This window comes from Fukomys damarensis, unplaced genomic scaffold (assembly GCF_012274545.1).
Source record: "Fukomys damarensis isolate Sample0158 unplaced genomic scaffold, DMR_v1.0_HiC HiC_scaffold_32, whole genome shotgun sequence".
Classification (NCBI taxonomy): domain Eukaryota; kingdom Metazoa; phylum Chordata; class Mammalia; order Rodentia; family Bathyergidae; genus Fukomys; species Fukomys damarensis.
In genome coordinates this window covers 10,093,957-10,114,700 of record NW_022900944.1, presented here as the reverse complement: position 1 = coordinate 10,114,700, position 20,744 = coordinate 10,093,957, and the positions used below count along the sequence as shown (strand labels likewise).

Below are 20,744 nucleotides of genomic sequence, written 5' to 3'. Positions count from 1 at the left end.
CTAATAAAAAATACTTTAAAATGTTTAATAAAACTGGGGTAAAAAGATCTAAAGATCAGTCACCTTAAGTTCTCACCTTCAAAAACTAGAAAGAGAAAAGCAAAGGCTAGGGATACAGGTATCATGCATAAGATCCTGGGTTGAATCCTCAACACCAAAAAGAAAGAGAAAAAAAAAAAGCAAATTAAATCCAAAGTGAGCAGAAGAAAGAGCAAAAGTCAATGAAATTGAAACAAAAAGCCAACAGAAAAAAATCAACAAAACCAAAAGCTAGTTCTTTGAAAAAATCAATAAAACAGCCTCTAAACCAGTGATGGCGAACCTTTTAGAGCTTTCAATGATATCAAACACCTTGCTATATAGCATGTGTTCCAAATGTTCACCACCAATGCCCTATGCCAAGCTAAGAAAAAATAGATAAGCAAATTATTATAGCAAAGAAAAAAGAAAAGGAAAATGTAAACACCTGAATCTTGCTGTCTTACCAAGGCAGATCCAGATCACCAAGATCATACGTTGTGCACATATCCTAGAGCTTTTCTTGCCCTTCTAATTACTAGTTCTCTTTTGAAGCAGTTAGCAGTCCTTACCATTGCATTAAGCTGGGAGTTGCTTGCCTGTGTAATGCCAAGAATATTGGTGGTGTGCATCACTTCAACTGAAAAACTTGGTAGCCAGCTTGCAATCCGGGACCCTAAAACAAGACCAGCAAAACTTTTAGAGCCCTAGTCATTCCCTGTGTTGCTACCCTAGCTACCCATTCTATAATAACAACTGGTATTCACTGAGGCTTACTTTATGCCTTTTGCTCCAAATATTTCACATGGATTAGTTCATTTAGTCCTCACTAAAACCTACATAGTAACACCACCCATTCTTCTCATTTTATTCTTCTAAGCGATACAATTCTCATCACCTACCCACTTAAATCTCTGATTCCTGAGGCACTAGAAGTTAGATAACTCAGCCAAGATCACACAGTTTAATAATGATGGCCAGAGGTGAAGCCAAACAGGGTTCTAAAACTACTAGTCTTTCCTGCTTTCCAGTGGCCTTTGATCCATTCGACCTCCAACCCATTCTCTGGGCCTAGAATCTAGGAGAGGTTTCTTTAGTTCTTCAGCTGCCACAACAAATATCCAAATTCTACTCATGTGAAGACATCATTGTCACAATTACTTCTATGAAATATTTTCTCCTGAATAATCTGATTTAAAGATTTGACCTTGGTTTTGTGACTCAAAATTATTTTCAGAGTTCTATAACATAGGTCTGTGAATTGACAATGTTATGAAGGCTGCTATTTTTCTATGAAAAGGGAAGCCCATGATACAATGCCACCAACTACTGGCATTAAAACAATTCAGTATCAAGCCACACATTTAAGAGCGCTATTTCCTCTTCCTCCTCCTTTTCCTTTTTTTTTTTTGGTGGTATTAGGAATTGAACCCAGGGCCTCCTTCCTGCTAAGCAATTGCTGTATCACTATACTATAACCCCCAGTCAACCCTTTTTATTTTGAGACAAGATCTCATTAAATTGCCCTGGTTGGTGTGGAACCTGCAGTCCTCCTGCCTTAGCTTCCTGAGTAGCTTGGATTACAGGCATGCAGCGTCATCACCCAGTTTGGCTTTGTGTAAAAGAAATACTAAGGGATGGAACATAAAATCAAATTAAACAACTATTTTAAAGGTTTTGCCAAATAAAATGTACTCATTTAAAAAATGGATGCTGCTAGACATGGTGGTACATGTCTATGATCCCAGCACCTAGGAAGCAGAAAGATCACTGAGTTCAAGGCATGCCTGGGCTACACAGTAAGTTCAAGGCCAGCTTGGACCACATAGCAGGACCCTATCTAAACAAGCAAATAAACAAATAAAACCCAATGAATAAATAAAATAAATGGTTACTTATTTTGTGTACTTAATAAGGTCAAATAAAGGTGATTTTAATTATATTTTTAGTAATAACAATTCATTAAAAAATGGCCAGGATCAATCTCCAAGATCTGCTAATATATTTCAAAAGGTCTGTACTTAATAGAGGTCTTAACTAACAGCAGCCACATCAGCCCCTTAAAACCTCTACAGTACCCATATCCAGACAGGTAGCCTTCATTTACCCTTCTCAAGGACTTTATTCTCCACTGCAGACTTTTCTTTAAGGGAATTCACCAACATGCCACCACTCCCACCATACTCCATACCTGGAAACTCAAATCTGAATAGTCCCTTTTCCTAATACAACTCCAAAGATGTCTATTTCATAGTAATAGAAATGTAAATTCACAGAGGCAGTGCTACTGGAATTGATGGACTTCAACAAAAGCTCATTGTATATAAATTAAAGAGTAATGATCTAAGGTAGTCAAGGCCTTAGAATTTTAAGTGTTATTTTTATTACAAAACTTTTAATACTGCTGTGAGGCAGAAAGTTCCAGCTCCAATTTTGCTTCTGGTATTCATTGGTATTCAACACCCTTCATTAAATGCTTAAGTACTCCTCAGATCCAATAAGTTATTAGCAAAGTTAATTATTAAAATAAGTGTGCTCCTTAAAGACACGGTTGATGAAATTTTACTATCTCTATATCCCAACTACCTGTCCCCAATAATAACACAGAAGCTAGCAAAATACTCAGCACAGAGCACAGATTAACACCCCAGCTTTATCTATCTATGCATCCTGAACACCTGCACTGAAACTGAAATATTAAATTGCTCTGTACAGGACAATTTATGCAAACAGTATTCCCTCAGGGGAAAAAATGCAATGGATATAGTTTCAGAGGTTGAAACCAACTAACCATCAAAGTGGAAGAAGTGATTGTGTTGGTTTAGGCGAGGTCTGCCTTCAGCGGCTGCGACAGGAACCAAGTTCTCATGCAAATTTTCTCCTTGATGGTCTTCCCTGGCACGATTATTGTCAGCAATATTTAGAGACATTCTGCATGTTGGACAGGAAGTGTCTTGTTCTAGCCAGGAACGGAGACAGGAACTACAAAGAGCACAAAGACAGACATATGAACATCCTTAGCATATTTTGTAAGAATTCAGCAGAAGTACAACGAATGTATTACACGTGTTCCAATTTTACATTCTATTAATCAATTTATTTATTTATTTTTTGAGGCAGGGTCTCACTGTGTAGGTCAGGTTGATGTCTCTCAGGCTGACCTCGAACTCAAGGTGATCCTCTTGCCTCAGCCTCATAAGAGCTGGGACTATAGGTGTGCACCACCACGACCAGCTTCCAACTTTACTTTCTATTTATCATTAGGAAGATGTACATGTTGAGAAACATTTGTCCCAGTGCTAGTACATCCTGCTATGAACATGAATTCTTGACCATGATCAGCCAACTACCAAATCTCTAGAGATGACTCCCTTTGCTAATATTTCACAGCATGACTCACCATCCTCCTTTCCAACACTATTTGGCTATTTCAAAATCCATATTGCTGAATCATCTGACACCCTGGCTTCTTATGACCTTCACTCCGCTATTCCAATTTTTTTTTCTTTTACTCTGCTTTAGCAATATGTCTATAACCTTGGCCTTGTCTTCAGAAACTTGACTTCAAAGATCTCATTCATGTACCAAAGCTCCTCTCCTTCCAACTCACTTCTGTGGATCTAATTTGCTAATAACACATCCAGTTTTTCATCAAGTGTGACAGCTTCTTGCTTCCTTATTCCCCGCCTCAACCAGCTCATCTATAACCACTCCCTCACATTCACCACCTCTACTTTCTTTTCTTTGAATTGTTCTACCAACAAGGCTGAAAGTGTCTTTTTCCCTTCTCAAGAGATGATAATGTCCTAATTATAGGATATGCTCAATAAATAATTGTGTCCTTAGGAGAAGGGTACCAGAATATGAAGCAGAAAATCTGAGATCTGGGCCTAATTCAACCACTAACTAGCAGTGTATCACTGGCAATCTTCAATATCTCTGGACTAGGCCTCACCAGTGAAAAATGAGAAAGCTAGGTGAAGTGATCCCTAACACCCCTTCCCATTTTATGAGAATTCATTATATTTTCTAAGAGCTCAAGGAAGCACTGAATACAAATGCTCTGAGGTGTTTTTTTTTTTTAAATATGTGAATGTGCATAAAGTTATAAAGGAGAGCCTCACCAAAATGTGATGACCCTCTGAGAAAACTTTTCCTTATAACTATAATAATCTTCCAATGAAAAAGTATTTCTCTTCTATATGATATTATGGTGTAATTAAATATTTACTGGACTCTAAAATCTTACAAATCTTAATAGCAACAAACTATCTAGCTACTGTCTGCTGGAATCTGGGCATTTGGCCTTACCACAAATTAAAATGCATTTGCCTTATATTAGGCTTGTCCAATCTGCCTTACATCAGCCGTGTCCACAGATAGCTTCCCTTCTCTTCTAAATGTTATAATAAATATTTTAAAATAAAGTTTTGTGGTATACATTATATTACATATTTTTATGTTTTATGTGCAAGATAACTCCTCTTCACTCAACATATCCCAGAACCAGCCTGGCTCCATCCTGCTTCCACTTTATTACCACAGCTACAAAGTGAAGCAAGCAAAGAGGGTGTCCTAACAATGATTTGCTCATCCCTCAGAATGTAGAAACGTGCTTTAAAATTAAATCTTAATTTTAAACATCCACTGGGTCAAAGAAGAAATGAAGAAACCACTTAGAAAATACTTTGAGACAAATAAAAACAACAATATACAATATTCCAAAACTTTTAGGATAAAAAGAAAGCAAGGGCTAGGGATTTAGCTCAGTGGCACCATGCCTGCTTCACAAGCGCAAGGTCCTGAGTTTGATTCCCAGAACTGAAAAGGAAAAAAGAAAAAGAAAAAGAAAGCAACACTGAGGCAAATTCATATATTTTAAAAGGCTTAAAAAGAAAACAAATTCTTAAATCAAAAACCCAACTTTATACCTACAGAACCAGAAAAAGAGCAAAGTAAACCCAAAGCCAACAGATACCATAAATGGTCAAAATGACAGAGGAAGAAGACCGAATGATGACAAGGGCTGGCACAAGAGTAGAGTGGGGTCTTACTAACAGGTTCACAGTTTAAGTTCAGGAAGATGAGAAAGTTCTGAAGATGGATGGTGGTGAAGTTTCACATAACACTGCGAATATACTTAATGCCACCAAATGTTATGTATATTTTACCACAGAAAAATACATTTGAGAATGAACACTCAAAAGCAAAACAAAATCATCATAAAATACTACTTTCATATTATTAGGATGGCTATGAAACAAGTAAAGAATGTGAAAAAAAATGGAACCCTCATACATTGCTGATGAAAATAGAAAATGGTGCAGCTGCTATGGAAAAGTTTGGCAGCTCTTCAAGAAGTTAAACATAGAATTATGATGTGATCCAGCACCCATTCCTAGGTATACACTTAAAGAAGTAAAAATAGTGGTTCCCAAACGTTCACAGCAGCATTATTTACAGAATGGCCAAAAGGTAGGGGGAAACCCAATGTCCACCAGTGGAAATTTTTCAACTGTTGTAAAATTATTTAAATTCAGCCATAAAAAGGAGTGAAGTATGGCTACATGCTACAACTTAGATGACTTCAAAAACATGCTAAGTCAAAATTGTCAGCTACAAATGCTTATATATTGTATGACTCCTATTACATGAACAACTGGAATAGGCAAGTCCACAGAGACAGAGACAGAAAGTGGATTAGTGGTTGCCAGGTGACAGGGGAGGGAAGAATGAGGAGTGATTGCTTAGTAAGTGTGGGTGTTACTGTGGGTGATGAAAAGTTCTGAAATCAAAGAGAAGTGGTAGTTGCACAAGACTGTGAATAAACTAAACATCACTGAACTGTTCACTTTAAAAGTTCATGTTAATGAATTTTGTTATGCTGTATTAATAAATTTTTCCTCAATCAAAACATTAAACCCTAAAAAAAGTAATCTAATCTTATGCTGAAAACTATTTCTTCTGGGCTAAAATACACTCTTTTTTTTCCCGGCTATCCTCCATGCTTGAGACTGGAAGGTTTTTGAGAAATGTGTGCAAATTCTCTGGTCTTCTCAACCTTATCAAACAGTACTTCTACATGGTAATTGCACAAGTTGAAAAACTAAAAGAACCTTGACACTTTTATTCCTCTTGGTCCCATAGTCAATCTAACCCATATCTTTCCAATCTTCCTCAATTCTGTCCACGTCTCTCCAAAAGCACTTCCTCCAAGCAGTTCAAACTGCTCTCAATGTATTCCAGAACCACTATAGCAGTTCATTCTAGTCTTCCTAACCTCTTCAAACTACAGACCTTATCCATCAGCCCCCAGTGAAATTCAATGGCATGCCCCCCTTCTGATGGTACTATGGACCCCATCCAGCTTCTTCCTATTCAACAAACACTCTTCCCTCTTCCACTCTGGGCTCTAGGTACCAGCTTCTCTTCTAGTTCAACACACTCAGCTGCCCTCCTGCTAGAGATCCTCCTACTGTTCTACATGCTTGCCCACCTTTCTCAGACCTGGTTCCTGCTTATCCTCCAAGGTCATTTCTTCCAAGTTTGAGTCAGATATCTTTGTTACTAGCTCTCCAGAGCCATGTTTCTTTTCTATAACGCATTCTAGTGTCAATTTATACATAAATGTGCCCAGTTAATTTATGTTTGTCTCCTTTATTACACTGCAAGCTCCACAAACACAAAGACTACACCTGTTATTTCTATTTCACTCCCAGAGCCCAACACAGTACCCAATGCACTAAAAAAAAAAAAAAAAAAAAAAAAAAAAAAAAAAAATCTGTTGATACATTTTTTGAATGGAACATTCCAGTTCCAAAGCCCTTCTAAATATTATAAAGGAGTATAAAAACAATTTGGGAATATAAAATAATGAAAAGATGATTAAAACTGTAAAGATCAAAATGTTCTCAATATGCAATACTGACCACAGATGCAAAGGGTCAAAAGATATCTGAGGTCCATCACTATCAAAACATCCAATCTGTGAACAGAATGATACAGGCTAAACAGAGCCCTGATGCAATCTTTAACAATCAGTAAGAGATTACTTCAATCTTTCAGATTTACAGAAGAGGCTATTCTGCAATCCTTCCTAATAGTCACAGTTTTACACTCTTTAGTGATTCTGGTTTGGTCCCTATCTCAGCCCACTTCTTAGGAATGTGTTTGAATGCTGCTCTTAGGCATATGCAAAACTCAAAACTGTTTTTTTTTTCTCTCCCTAGTTACATATTAAGCTGCTTGAAAACAAGGATTCTTCCTGGAGCCCTTTCTTTTAATCTTACACCCATATTTATTATACTTCACAGCTTAAGTAGTGAAAAAAATATGAAAACAGCTACACACCCAGAAATCAAGATGGCTGGACACAAGTGAAGAACAGGCCTAAGGACACAGAAAGAGGCTGAGTGACAGAGAAGAAGTCAACACACTACCAGTTTCATAACACTAGTTTCAGCAACATGACCAGTAATGTTCCCAATTCTTACTGGGATTAGCCTTGAGCCCAGGTACAAAAACACCCCTGGACAGAACACTAGTCCCATGTGGCCCTGCACAAAGCTCCTACTTGTGGAAAAGATGTCCACAGGGCAGTTTCCTTGCAGCCTGCATGGAATCCCAGCAAATTGCACAGTCATCATTATTGACAGCCAGCTCCTCTGGAGTTGCAACTGCAAACCTGAAAAAAAAAATAAAACATGTCCAGGCCAAATTTCTGCCAATTTCACACACATAATGTACACCAATTCATAAGTTTCACCTTTAGTCACCTTTTAATGGCACAATTACAAAGGAATCTTTATTGGTTAAAAAAAGTTTTGGTTTCTCATCAGAGCTTTTCAAAGGGTAAGTGAGAAACTTATATACAAAAATTAACTTTGGGTAATAACAATTCCTGTTAGTAATGACTTCAAGAAATATTTCTGGGAAAAACAGAGGAATAAGACTCCCAGAGAGCCAAACTATCTCCAGGAAACAAAAAGAACACCCATTAATCTTGTAGCTGCAGGATTGGTTTAGCCTCGGTTGGCAAGTGAGTGCCATCTTCAGTGAGTGTGTGCATGTTTAAACATACATTATGCAGAACAACTGAGACCCTCCTTCACCTTCACAAAATAAAGAGGGAAGCTTCCATTTAATTATGATGATGATAAGATAATAAAAACCTAGTATCTCATGGAATCCTCCCAAGAGTTCCAGGAAGAAGGATCTATTATCTCTATTTATTTTGTTTTGTTTTGTTTTGAAAACAGGGTCTCTATATGTAGTTCAGCTATATAGCCCAGGCTGGCCTCAAACTTTCAGTGAGCCTCCTGCCTCAGCCTCCCAAGTACTGGGATTACAGGTGTGCATCACATCTATTTTACAGACAAAGTAGAAAGAGCACAAGGAGTTAATAAGGTGCCCCAAATCAAGCAGCCACTAAGTGGGATTCATAAAGAGGCAGTCTGACTCTAGACCCTGTACTCATCCTCATCCAGTTAACAGTTTACAAAACAAGTTCTAATACAGTCTAGGATTTGTTTTTATTACAGAGCTAAAATGAATAAACTTGAGTAACACTGATTTGTGCTTATTTACCTGGCTTCCATGTTCCCGACCACACGCAGATAGTTCTTGTGCCGACGGATTCGACGCTGTACCTCATGAAATAAGTAACGCAGCTGCATAAAAATGACCAGGCTGGCCATGGATAGCCAGATGTTGCCAAATAACTTAGAGAGAAAAAGAATAAAACACACAATAAAAATGAATGTGAGCTCGCTAGTGATAAAGATACATGGTACAACAGAAGTTTTTAATACGTGGTGAAGGTGAACTGGAACAGTCTTTGAGATAGAACATGCATGAATTGATTTCCTTTCCTTAAACAATGCGATGCTCTTCAGCCTAGATGTCCAAATGACAGCAATCCTTCCTAAACAACTAACTGGAAATTAAAAACCTTTATGTAAAAAGATATGGGTCTTAAAAAAAAACAGTCCCGGGCCAGGGATTTAGCTCAGTGGTGCAGCTGCCTGCCTCACAAGCTCAAGGTCCCAAATTCGATCCCCAGTACCAAAAAATAAATAAAATAAATAAAATTTTAAAAACAGTCCACCTATGCAATTATATAGAAGAAAATATGGAAATATAAAAACTGCCTGCAGAAGTTAGACTGAAAATTTATACGATATAATATATATATAGTCACAATATTATAATATGCAATTATATATTATATTTTATATATAATAGTTTTGAATGTCAAATACTTGGAAAATGATATTGGATGAGTGAAAAAAGCAGGATATAAATACTGTAAGAAAATTAATACGTAATTTTAAAAAATGTAAAGTTGTAAAATAGCCAACAAATATAATCATAATAGCCCACTATTGGGTTTGGTTAATTAAATTATGATATATTTATATGATGAGATTTTTTTTATCAGGAAGGTATTAAAATACTTTACAAGAAATGTTGCTAGTATAAAAAACTGTCTATAATACTTTATTATAGAAAAGAAATTTAGCCAATCATGGTGGCACCCACCTGTAATTCTAGCACTTGGGAGGTGAAGCAGAAGGACTGCAAGTTCAAATCCTACCTGGGCAACTTAACAAAACCATGTCTAAAAGCAGCCTAGCATGCAAGAGGACCAGGATCCAACATCTAGTACAATAAAAATAACTACCTAAATAAACAAAACTATGTGTCTAAGATAGGATCTCAATTTATGAATATATGTATTTAAATACCTAAAGAAATCAGATAAACATGACAAAAACATTAATAGTTATCTGTGGGCATTTGTCTTCCCCTTTTAAGGGGAAGAAGAAACATTTTTAAACAAAGTAATTACATGCTTTTGTTTTTCTACAGTATGTTTTCAAACTGTAGACTTAGAAATGTTATAGCTAACCCAATAATTCTTAAATACTAATTGATAAACTTATGATGTAAATAAATTGCCCATCAACTGTGTGGATTTTCATCATTAGATTGATGAAGCAATGAAGCAGATTTACATAATTTCTGACACACAAGACCAAGATAACAAGAATTAAGTAGGAGGATTTTATTTTTAATTACAAAGAGGAAAAATTTATAAATCCAAGAAGTAGCAAACACAGCAGGAATTCCTATTACCACCTACAAAGTAAATGCTAAATGTAAGAAGCCACAGAAAGTATAGGGAGATGTATCACTTTAATTTTATGCTAAAAAAAATCATCTGTATTGACTTGGTCAACAGAATTTACTAACTCTCATAGGACAGTAATTGCCTCTGGGGCTGGGCACCATCCAAAGAGGTTCCACAACACTGCTGTGTATACCCCGGCAAACAAGGATGCACAGCCACATTCAGTTTTATAACTTTTTAGTCTGATTCAAAATGTTTCATTCTTAAATATACAAAATCAGGTTTCCAATTTTGAAAGTCTCAGCTCTGTCAGAGCTCTTTCTGAGGGAACTTACCAACATGTGAATGTGGTGCACGAGGTCTAGGGACAACAGAGTGAGTTCCATGACAAAATCAGTGTAATAGACATAGGTTCCCTTTCCTTCCCAAGTCCCTTCATGGTTTAGGTCCCACAGGTGAATTACATATCTGCATCACAGAGGCAGAAAAAGAGAAAAACGTTAATTTATCACTGTTATTGAATTCAGTTTAAATAGTTATATGTATGTATTTTACACCCATTACATCTTAAAGTCAACTAATCACTTTTCTCCCAAATTTCTACTCACCGTAAAATTACATGAGCTGTCCTTATTGTCACAAGAAGAGACTGTAAAAGACAAATTGAATTGCTTAATTCAATGAAGAAGCAGACTGTTCAAATTTACCTGCTATTTACTTCTCCATTTCTAATTTCCATGGAATACCTTCTAGAAACTCATCTTCTATTAGGCCTTTTCCTGTTAACAGATAACCAATTACACTTGTCCATCTCCTAGGGATTTCTTATATAATCTTGAGGTTTGTCCCCATTATTTGACTATCATCTCTATTGATATAGCAGCATGTCATCATAACTGATTACTCAAAAGGGTGTCTACTTGGCTACACTATAGCTCAAAATATAAATTTAGGTAGTAGTATCCTAGATAGGAGCACTCACTCTCTCCCAAATGCTCTGTGTACTCCCTTTGTCCACAAGAAGAGAATGAAGGAAAAAAATAAGACTCTCATGGGTTTTTTTAAATAGAAATTGATATATGTGTGTGTGTGTGTGCGTGTGTGTGTGTGTAACGAAAAACCTCCTCTTGGGCCAGGGATTTAGCTCAGTGGTTCTGCCACCTGCCTCTCAAGTACAAGGTCCCAAGTTCGCAGAATAGAACTGTTTCTATATATGAGATTAAACTTTCTTTTATAAATGGAAAATATTTTACCTGAGAAACACTATGAATATAAATATATCTTAGTTCAGAACATCAAATCTATACACAATAAATTGCCTTAAAAGAATAATCAGCAACAAACTGAAATAAATACATGTACTATAATATGACCCGATAGGCCTGACTTATACTTGTTTATTTTTAGGTGTATCTCTTCCAATATGTAACCTAACATTAACTGAAAGTTAAACTTAAAAAAGCAAACATTAGCTGGGCACAATGGCACATTCCTATAACCCCAGCATTTCAGGAGTCTGAAGCAGAAAGTTAAGTTCAAGTCCAGCCTAGGGAATTTAGCAATTTAGGGAAATCCTGTCTCAAAAATAAATAAATAAATAAATAAATAAAGGCTTGGGATGTAGCTCAGTGCAAAAGTCGAATCCCCAGTAACAAAAAAAAAAAAAAAAAAAAAAAAAAAAAAAAAAAAAAACAAAAAAAAAAAAACCCAAAAAACAAAAGACCACAAAACAGCAAACATGAATACCATTTAAATAATGCTTTTAATAAAGTATATCTAAATGAAACTAATTAATATAAGTCACTGTAAGGGGCTGGGGATTTAGCTCAGTGGCACTGTGCCTGCCTCAGAAGCACAAGGTCCTGAGTTCAATTCCTGGTACCAAAAAAAAAAAAAAAAATTAAGTCAGTGTAAAAATATTTTAAACAGATCTTTGATTATTAGCTCATTTTATTTATTTTTCTTTTCGGTACCAGAGATTGAACTCGGGTCTATGCGCTTGCAAGGCAGGCCACCAAACCGCTGAGCTAAATCCCTGGCCCTTTATTAGCTTATTTTAATATTAATTAGTTCACTGTATCTAATACAGTGGTCCCCCCTTTAACCACTGGAAATATATTCCAAGACCCCCAGTGGATAATAAAACTACAGAAAGCACTCAATCCTGCATATGTTTTTCTTATGCCTTGAAGCACACTATATAGCACTATAATCAATCGGACCTTCCATGTTTTATACCTGGTGTCTTCTTTATACAAAGATGCTTACACATTGGGGTCATCATTAAATAAGTAAGGGTTATTTGAACACAAGCCCTGGGACACAATGACAGTTGATATGACAAATGAAATGGCTAGCATGTGACTGATGTATGAGTGATCTCTAAAGAGATAATTCATGCTACAGGCAGCATTTCATCATGCTACTTAGAATGGTGCACAATTTTAAATGTATAAATTATAAGGCTAGGGATGTAAACTCAGTAACTGACCACAGAAAGCCCTGGGTTTAATCCCCAGCACCAAATAAAACAAAACAAAGCACTTATAAATTATCTATTTCTGGAATTTTCCATTCAATATTTTTAGATAGCAGCAAGTCACATATCCCTGAAACTACAAAAAGTGAAACCATGAGAAAAGGGGGAAATATTCTACTTTTTAAATTAATAGCAATTATACATGAGAGTTTGTTTTTGGTTTAGGGAAAAAGCAAATATGCTGAATAAATATAAGAACATATAAAAAATTGAGGTTTATACCAAACAAATTAGTATCTTCCGGAAGGTTTCAAAAAGTAAATCTTTTAAATTTAAAAATATTCACGGAGGGGCAAGCATTAATTTAGTCTGCTCAGGAGGTGGAAGTAGGAGGATTACAAGTTCAAGGCCAGCCTGGACAACTTAGGAAGGCCATCTTGAAATAAAAAAATAACCAAGGCTGTCATCAATTCTCAATGGAGGGGTAAATAAAGGTGTGGTTTGTGGGGTTTCTTTTATACAATGGGATACTGTTCTGCCACAAAGTATGAGATTCAGACATTTATAGCTGAATGGCTGGACCTTGCAACCACACTCTTAAGAGAAATAGATCAGACAAACATGTTTGAATACTGCACTGTTTCTCTGGTATGGGAGACTGAACGTGGAAGGACTGAAATGTGTGACAGATATTAGGAAATGGGAAGAGAATGTTCAAATAGGAGAGGTAACGGTAGAGCAGGGGAGGGAAAGAGGAAAGAAGAGACAAGAAAAAAGTGAAAGTACAAGGAAACAATGGAAGCAGAGCTGTTGTACATAGGAAGGGGAGGAGGTATAAGGAAGATGGGATAAAATTAAATTTAAAAAAAAAGAAACTCTACAATTAAACCAAAAACAAGGTGCACCCATAATCCCCAGAAATCCCTCTAATCTCTCCAATCTGAGTCATTTTCTCCCTTCATGCTTAAATTGTTTCATAATATACACTCAACAGCCTAAATTAAGTTTTCTTTTCTTTTCTTAGTTTACATTTGGACACTGAGTATCTGCAGGGACTTTTCATAATAAGGAAATAAATTTATCATATCTTTAAAAACATTACAAGGCCTATCCCCCCAAAAAATTAAAATTAAAATAACAAGGGCTAGGGACACAATTCAGTGGTAAAGTGCCCCTGGGTTCAAGTCCTAGAATATCAATCAACATTTTAAAAATTCATGGGAGAGTTGAAAGTACAGCTCAGTGGTAAAGCACTTGCTTAGCACGCACAAGGGCCTGAGACTGACCTCCAGCCCAAGAAGAAAGGGAGGGAGGGAGGAGGAAGAAAGGAAGAAAAAAGAAAAAATTTTCCTTCAAAATAATGAATATGGTTTACACATTATTCTGTAAATTTTTAATTTAAAATAAACAATTAGATATTAATGTAAAATAATTTATTTCATTAATAACCACCATCAACCCTTTGTTTATAACATTTAAAAAAAAATAACTCTTCTGAATACTTTGGATTTAAAGGACTTGCATTGTGTCATTTGCCACTCTAGAATCTCAAACATCAAAAAATGTTCAGTTCACCCTCTATGCTTCAGGGTTCCCATTATAAAAAGGAATAATAAATGAATAAGTACATGTAAACTATCTAGAACAATAACTGCCATAAGAACTATATAACGGGTGAAAATAATTTTTACAGATTGTAGCAAGGATTACATGAAATACTACAAATAAAACCATTTAGCACAAATTCCCAACACAAAAAAGGAACTCAGTAAGTGCTTATTAAAATCAATGACCACATATCCAGCCATCATTTCATGGTTGGAAGTAATCTAGCTCCTTGAAAATACACAGAAATATAATCACACCAAACCTGTCTGGCATCCTACCTCTGCAGCCATGAAAGCCAAAGTGTGCATTCCATGGGTGTAGCCAGTGACACAGCAGACAACCGCTAATCCGCAGCAGGAAAGTAGCATAGCAATCAACAGAGATAGGACTCGCCCATGGCTGCTCATTGGTGTGGTAGGAGAAAAGGAAAGCTGAAAGGGACAAAAGAGAAAGTCAACTTATTCTTCTTCATGACCATGGTAAACTGCCTGAGAAGCTCAAGATCAAGTTTAGCATCCTTGCTTGGAGGGTCTGTCCCAACCATGGAAAAGCATTTCAATACCTATGGTCAAAATTCTCCAATGACCTAAATATGAATATGAGCTGTTGACAATTATAGATCTTTATCATTTAATTTACCAAATATAATGATATGCATTATATTTTCATCTCATATTCTCAAGGATCTCCTACCATAAACCTCTAGAAACAACATTCCAAGAACACACAATTGTCTCTTCTAACATTCAAGAGGATTCAGTAGTGTCATGTTCTGGCGTGCTTCTTGCTCAATCTTACTTTAATCTTCCCCAAAATTCACCTGGAGGGTCTGCCTAGTCAGTTGGGGCTAGGACAACTGAAAAATATTCAAGTACAGATTTACTACTATGATAATGTTATGTTAATATTATGCAAGAAAAAGCAGCAGACTGAAAAAGAGGCCTGGAGCTGTGCCTCCTAAGGTAGTAGGTATAGATTACAAACCAGTTTGGAAAGTTAGAAGCTCCTACTTGAGAAAGGAGATGGGAGTTGAATTATAGAGAAATAAAGGCTTTGAGAGTGATATTAACTCACAGAGAAGTGCAAAAGCCACCAGGTCCATGAAGAATAGATGAAAGACAGAGGACAGAGGCTTCAGGATGGGTTTAACTGCAGGCACATATTTACCTGGGCCCTATAAGACTGGTGCAGGAGCACTAATGAGGGAGAGTTCACCTGCACAGCTCTGACCTAAAGTCAGAGCCAGATCTCGTACTAGGCAGGAAAGGATTCACTTCTCCTGAGATCAGGGAAGTTGAGAGAGCTAATTCAGTCCTGGCCTAGGGGGAAACAATATAGTCAGAAAGAAAAGCTCCAAGAATCCAGGTAGGAAGGAGAACAGATGGGAGGAGACTAGAATAGAAAATATCCAAAAGAATCGGGTTTTTTTAAGTGTATATATCAAGATTTCCTTGCATAGTTCATGCAAGTAAACTGAGTGTATCTGGGCTACAACACAACACGCTAAACTCTATGGGGGTGGGGAGGAAAGAATCTCCAGTGGGTTCTGCATCCCTGGGCTGCTGCAGAGGTTTCTTAAGAAAGCAGCAGTGGGGACCTGACCCAGAAGTCTTTCCCTTTAGTCTATGAACATACATGCCAGGGCTCATTTATATTACACAATTCAAATCTGGCAAACATGTTACTGGGTAAGCAGAGCTTGGCTAAAAACTCACATATTCAAACCGGTCCTTGCAGAGCTGAACCATCAGATGCAGAAAAACAAGTCCAGCAAACCAGAGACACCACATAACCACCTCTTCCATGGTCTGGACATTCAGCACACCAAAAATGAAAATGAACTTGTAGAAAATAAAATTCCAAAACTTGTCTTTCAGGTGCTAAAAAGAAAAATATTTATAAAGGTAAGTACCATCACATTGAACCCATTTTAAGAGAAGGAGGAAGTATTTTACACTTAGCCTTCCAATACTTGTTCAAAAGAAAACAGAAAACAATAGCCTGGTGGCCTGATGGTACACCCCTGTAATCCCAGTACTAGGGAGGAAGAGGCAGGAGGATCAGTGTGAGTTTGAGGCCAGTGTGGGCTAGCTATATAGTGAACTCAAAGCCAGCCTGAACTATATAATGAGACCCTGTCTCAAAAACAAAACGATACAAGCAAGAAAACAAAAGACGAAGAAAAAAAGAACTTTGAAAAATAAAAATGAAACACCCAGAGAATAATTTATAAACTTTGGATTATAATCCTGAATCTCTTCTGTGATTGTAGTCATTAAAAAAGTAGTGATGTTGGTCCAATATTTCACATATTAATTAAAATAGCTATATTTTCTACTCATGGTAGAAAAGAATAAAGGCAATCAGTAATACTTCTGCCCTCTAGATTTTAAACAGTAGAAAAATATTAAACTTTAAAAAACTCTTTAGAATAAAAACAGCACATGAAAGGGCCAGGATTTAGCTCAGTGACACTATGCCTACCCTGAAAGTGCAAGGTCCTGAGTTCAATCCCCAGTACAAAAAAAGAAAAGTGCATAATTGCCAGCACATAATCAATAAAGCACCATGAAAATATATATCATAACATTTTTATGTACTTTATCTTCTTCCAGTGTACAAAATACATTAATTTTTGAACACTGCTTCCTTTCACCTATTCATATTGTGAGAATCAAGATTAGTGAATATTCTGAGTATTGCAAAGTACTTTTGTTTTGCTTTGAGGTAATGGGTGTTGAACCTAGAGAATGCTGGGCTATATCCCCAGCTTTTTATCTATGTACTTTACTTTGAGACAAGGTTTCACTAAATTGACTATGCTAGCCTCAAACTTGGAATCCAACTGGGATTACAGGTATGTGCCACCCTATGTAGCTACTATGCTTTTTTTTTTTTTTTTTTTTTTTTTTTGGTACCAGGGATTGAAATCAGGTCTTGTGCTTGTGAGGCAGGCAGCAGAACCACTGAGCTAAATCCCCGGCCTTTCTATGCCATTTTAATGGTTACAGATGGATATAAACTTTTTAATTTTCCAAAATTCAGAAAACACTGTAATATCTTTGACAGACTTTTTACTTAACATTCCTGAATCAAAGATTTAAAATGTTTTAAAATGATATGCAGTAATAATCACTTAATTTCTAAAGAAGTGGTATAAATAATGTATACAAAATGTGTATTTGTACTCTTTTCTAAACTGAAGACTTCCAGTTTTAAAAATCCTTACCACCCTGAAAACACTAAGAAAGGGGGCATGAAGGAAGTCTAGTCCTGTCATATGTTAAAATGTACAATGATCCAGCCATGTATGGTATGGATCGGGTTAAAAAAGTAAGAATAAAAGCATGACTTTTACTTATAATTTTGAACCATGTAAATGTTTTACAAATTTAAAAAATAAAATTAAAACACAAAAAAGCAAAACTGAAAATAAATGAGTCTACATGTATAACAAACTGACATGGCTACTTAAAAATAAGAATTATTTAGGGAATTTAAAAACACTGAACTGTGACTGCACCACTTGTGCAGAGAGAAGAAAATGAACTGGAGAAAAACATCAAAGAATATCCCCTAATTCTGTCCACCAAAAAGAAAAGACCCCTTCCCCTCAGCCCCTCAGCAAGCAATAAGCACATATAGGTGGTATAAACCTCGGTTCCTGAATAACATTCCCCAGTAAAACAAACTAGGAACCTTTGGTGCTTGTGTTTCCAAACGTGGGACAAAAAAGTACAAGATGAACCTAGGATGTTCTGTGCCCTGGTTTTGAGTCTTGGTTCTGCCATGGCACGGCAATGTGATGTTGGGGCAATCACTTCTTATTATTTTTCTCTGGCTTCCCCATCTACAAAATGGGTTTTATATTTCATAGAAGCATATATTTCATAGAACTGAAGGGGGATCATTAAGTTAACGTATACAAAAATACTTTCAGAAAAGCCATAACAGGCATTGAGTGCTTAAAAACAAAAACATGTTGCTCTAAGCCTCTACTTAACATCTCAATATTTATCCCATTTTAGTTAGTTAATGTCTTTCCTTCTAACATGATTCTATTTCTTGAACTTTAAGCACCCACAGGGTAAACCCATGTCAATTCTGTAAGTCAAAATAAGCCAACACAGAACAGCATGAAAGATGTGTTTTATACTGAAAAAAGTAAAAATAGAGTTAGTAAACAAATATGCCCATTATGATTATGTCTATATATACCAAAATCTATGAAATACTCTAAGGTTGTGTTCTCTGTTTATTTTAACCTGTTATCTAACATTTTAGGAAAAACAAAGTGTTCCAGGTCCACTGGTATCAGATCAGTCTACCAGCTGTTAGTTGGCCTATCTCTAGCCTGACCAATTTCTGACTCTCACAAAAAAATCTGAAGAAAGAAGAAAAATTTAAAGGAAGTATCAAAAGGAGCTTTTGTATATATTTTTTAAAAGTATGTTGTATTAGTTTCATCTGGGAGACCTCTAGAGCTGAAATTTTGGAGAAAGTACTCAATATTCAGTAAAGAAAAATTCTGGGAAAACAAAATAGTCCTATTCATAACAGTACTCAAGGTCTCAACTACACAGTAACCACATTTCAGCTCTAAACTAGGTTTTGGCTAGTTTTTATTAAAAAAATTTTTATAAAAGGAGTTTTGGGTTGAAAAGGGCAGATAAAGAGAGTTTAGAACACTGCACTTTGAAAATGCAGGTAAACCACCGTACTCTAATGTACAGTGTCTCTGTGTCTTATCACTGGGATGAGATAAAGTAAAATATGATTGTGCTCTTACGTCAGTTCTAAATTCTTTAAAACACATCATTCTACTCACCAAAATTCTCGGTGAACTACCAATCTGTACGGTATGCTTATACATAATTCATCATTGGAACTTTCTCTGCCCTTATGCATGTTCTGAGAGCCATTTTTAACAGTCTTGCCTGAGACAAGGGCAAGTCACCTAATTTTCTGGTTACAGAATAATGAATCTTAATTGACTCTCCCATAGGAGGGAAAAAAAAAATCAGCAAATCCTTTAGGGAAGAACCCATTTATTAAAAATAATATTTATGATGATTAAAGCTTAAAAAATTAATGCTTCTTTATAAATATTACCTTTTTAAAAAGTGATAGGGAAATAGCCATAAAGGACAACAGTGAAACAACTTGGCTATGCTTAATATGGACTATGGATTAGATATAAGTCTTTTATCAATGCTAAATGTCCCAATTTTGATCACTGTGCTACTGTTATATAAAAGAAATGTCCTTACTCTTAGGAAATACATACTGAAATATTTTGGGATAAAGGGTCAAATGGATTAGAAAAAACTGTGCAAATACAAATAAAAAGTAAATAGGGCCAGGGATATAACTCAACCATAACTCACCTATCTGGCAAGCACAAGGTCCTGAGTTCAATCCCCAGTACAGGGGGAAAAAACAACAACAAATAAAGAGTGAATAGCAAATATGAGAAAACATTAATAGTTGGTGAATGTGGATAAAGTATTTATAGGAGTTCCTTGTATTCTTAGAAGCTTTTCATATTTTTGAAATTATACAAAAAATAAAGTTTAAAAAACAAATCTGAAAAAAAACAAAATAAACAAATCTGGTACAAGAATCTATCCACTGTTTGAACTTACCTGTCTCTCACTCACTCGAAGAGGGCCAAACACAATACACTGGATAAGCTTAGCTACCAACATCAAAATACAGCAAGCAGTATTTACCAGAACCTGTACACAAATCAAAGGAAGTTTAGTTCCTCCTGGTGAAAAACAAAAGCAGCCCTAAAAATTTCATATTAGGAATTCAGCCATAATTTCCAGTGACTGAGTCTTTCTACTTCTCTACCAGTCCAAGATAAGTACTATTTGAAGGGCACACATGATGGGCAGCAGGAGTGGGTGATGAGTGGGAAGGAGAGGCACCAACTTAACAGTTAATTCACAGTTCTTATTCCAAAGTGCACCCTCCAATAGACCACCTTACCTTCTAGTCTTTACTGTACATTCTGCACTATATGTATAAAATTGTAAAGCATCTTAGAGACTTCAGGTGTAATCATTTCCTATACTTTTTTTATTTTGATAGTTTTTTAAAAAACTGTTTGAAAAATGGAAGTTACCATGATCAGTAAAATTCAGCACCCAAATATCCTGCCCTGACAAATAGGAGATAAGTATAGAAGGGTTTATGATCACAAAAATCATAAGACCATAAGGGCTGGAGATATAGCTCAGGAGTTCTGCACCCTGGTTCACAAGCGCAAGAATTTTTTTTAAAAAAAAAAAAAAAAAAAAAAAAAAATCACAAGACCATGGATATTGATAACCAAAACACACACACACACCCCACACACACATTTTGATATATATGGTCAAAGGACAATCTGCCAACCAAAAGATGACTGTTCTCCTATGCTTGGCATCAGCTTTGAGGAAAAGGTTCTGGAACATTAGAGCAGAAAAGGACGTGTGAAACAGGAAAGAGGAAGAGAACTAG

The 20,744-nt window shown here is 36.1% G+C and overlaps 1 protein-coding gene across 1 annotated transcript; it reads right to left on the bottom strand.

The window, feature by feature from the left end:
- Positions 1-471: 471 nt before the first annotated feature.
- On the bottom strand, positions 472-19,975 carry Amfr (autocrine motility factor receptor). The gene is made up of 9 exons (XM_019209730.2): positions 19,883-19,975; positions 15,953-16,117; positions 14,516-14,668; positions 10,759-10,799; positions 10,486-10,618; positions 8,605-8,738; positions 7,592-7,702; positions 2,810-3,000; positions 472-694 (listed from the first exon to the last, which is right to left on the bottom strand). Exons 1-9 carry the CDS (start codon positions 19,943-19,945, stop codon positions 510-512), a joined length of 1,176 nt encoding a protein of 391 aa, XP_019065275.1. The 5' UTR covers positions 19,946-19,975; the 3' UTR covers positions 472-509.
- Between the last annotated feature and the right edge of the window lie 769 nt (positions 19,976-20,744).

What these genes read in the sequence shown, in the direction of transcription:
- Amfr (XM_019209730.2), bottom strand. Translation starts at nt 19,945, where the DNA reads ATGTTGGTAGCTAAGCTTATCCAGTGTATTGTGTTTGGCCCTCTTCGA. An exon ending in TGCACCACATTCACATGTTG is followed by an intron (nt 8,739 to 10,485) that starts GTAAGTTCCCTC and finishes TTTCTCTCTAAG; the next exon opens with TTATTTGGCAACATCTGGCT. An exon ending in TCACTTCTTCCACTTTGATG is followed by an intron (nt 695 to 2,809) that starts GTTAGTTGGTTT and finishes GTCTTGTTTTAG; the next exon opens with GGTCCCGGATTGCAAGCTGG.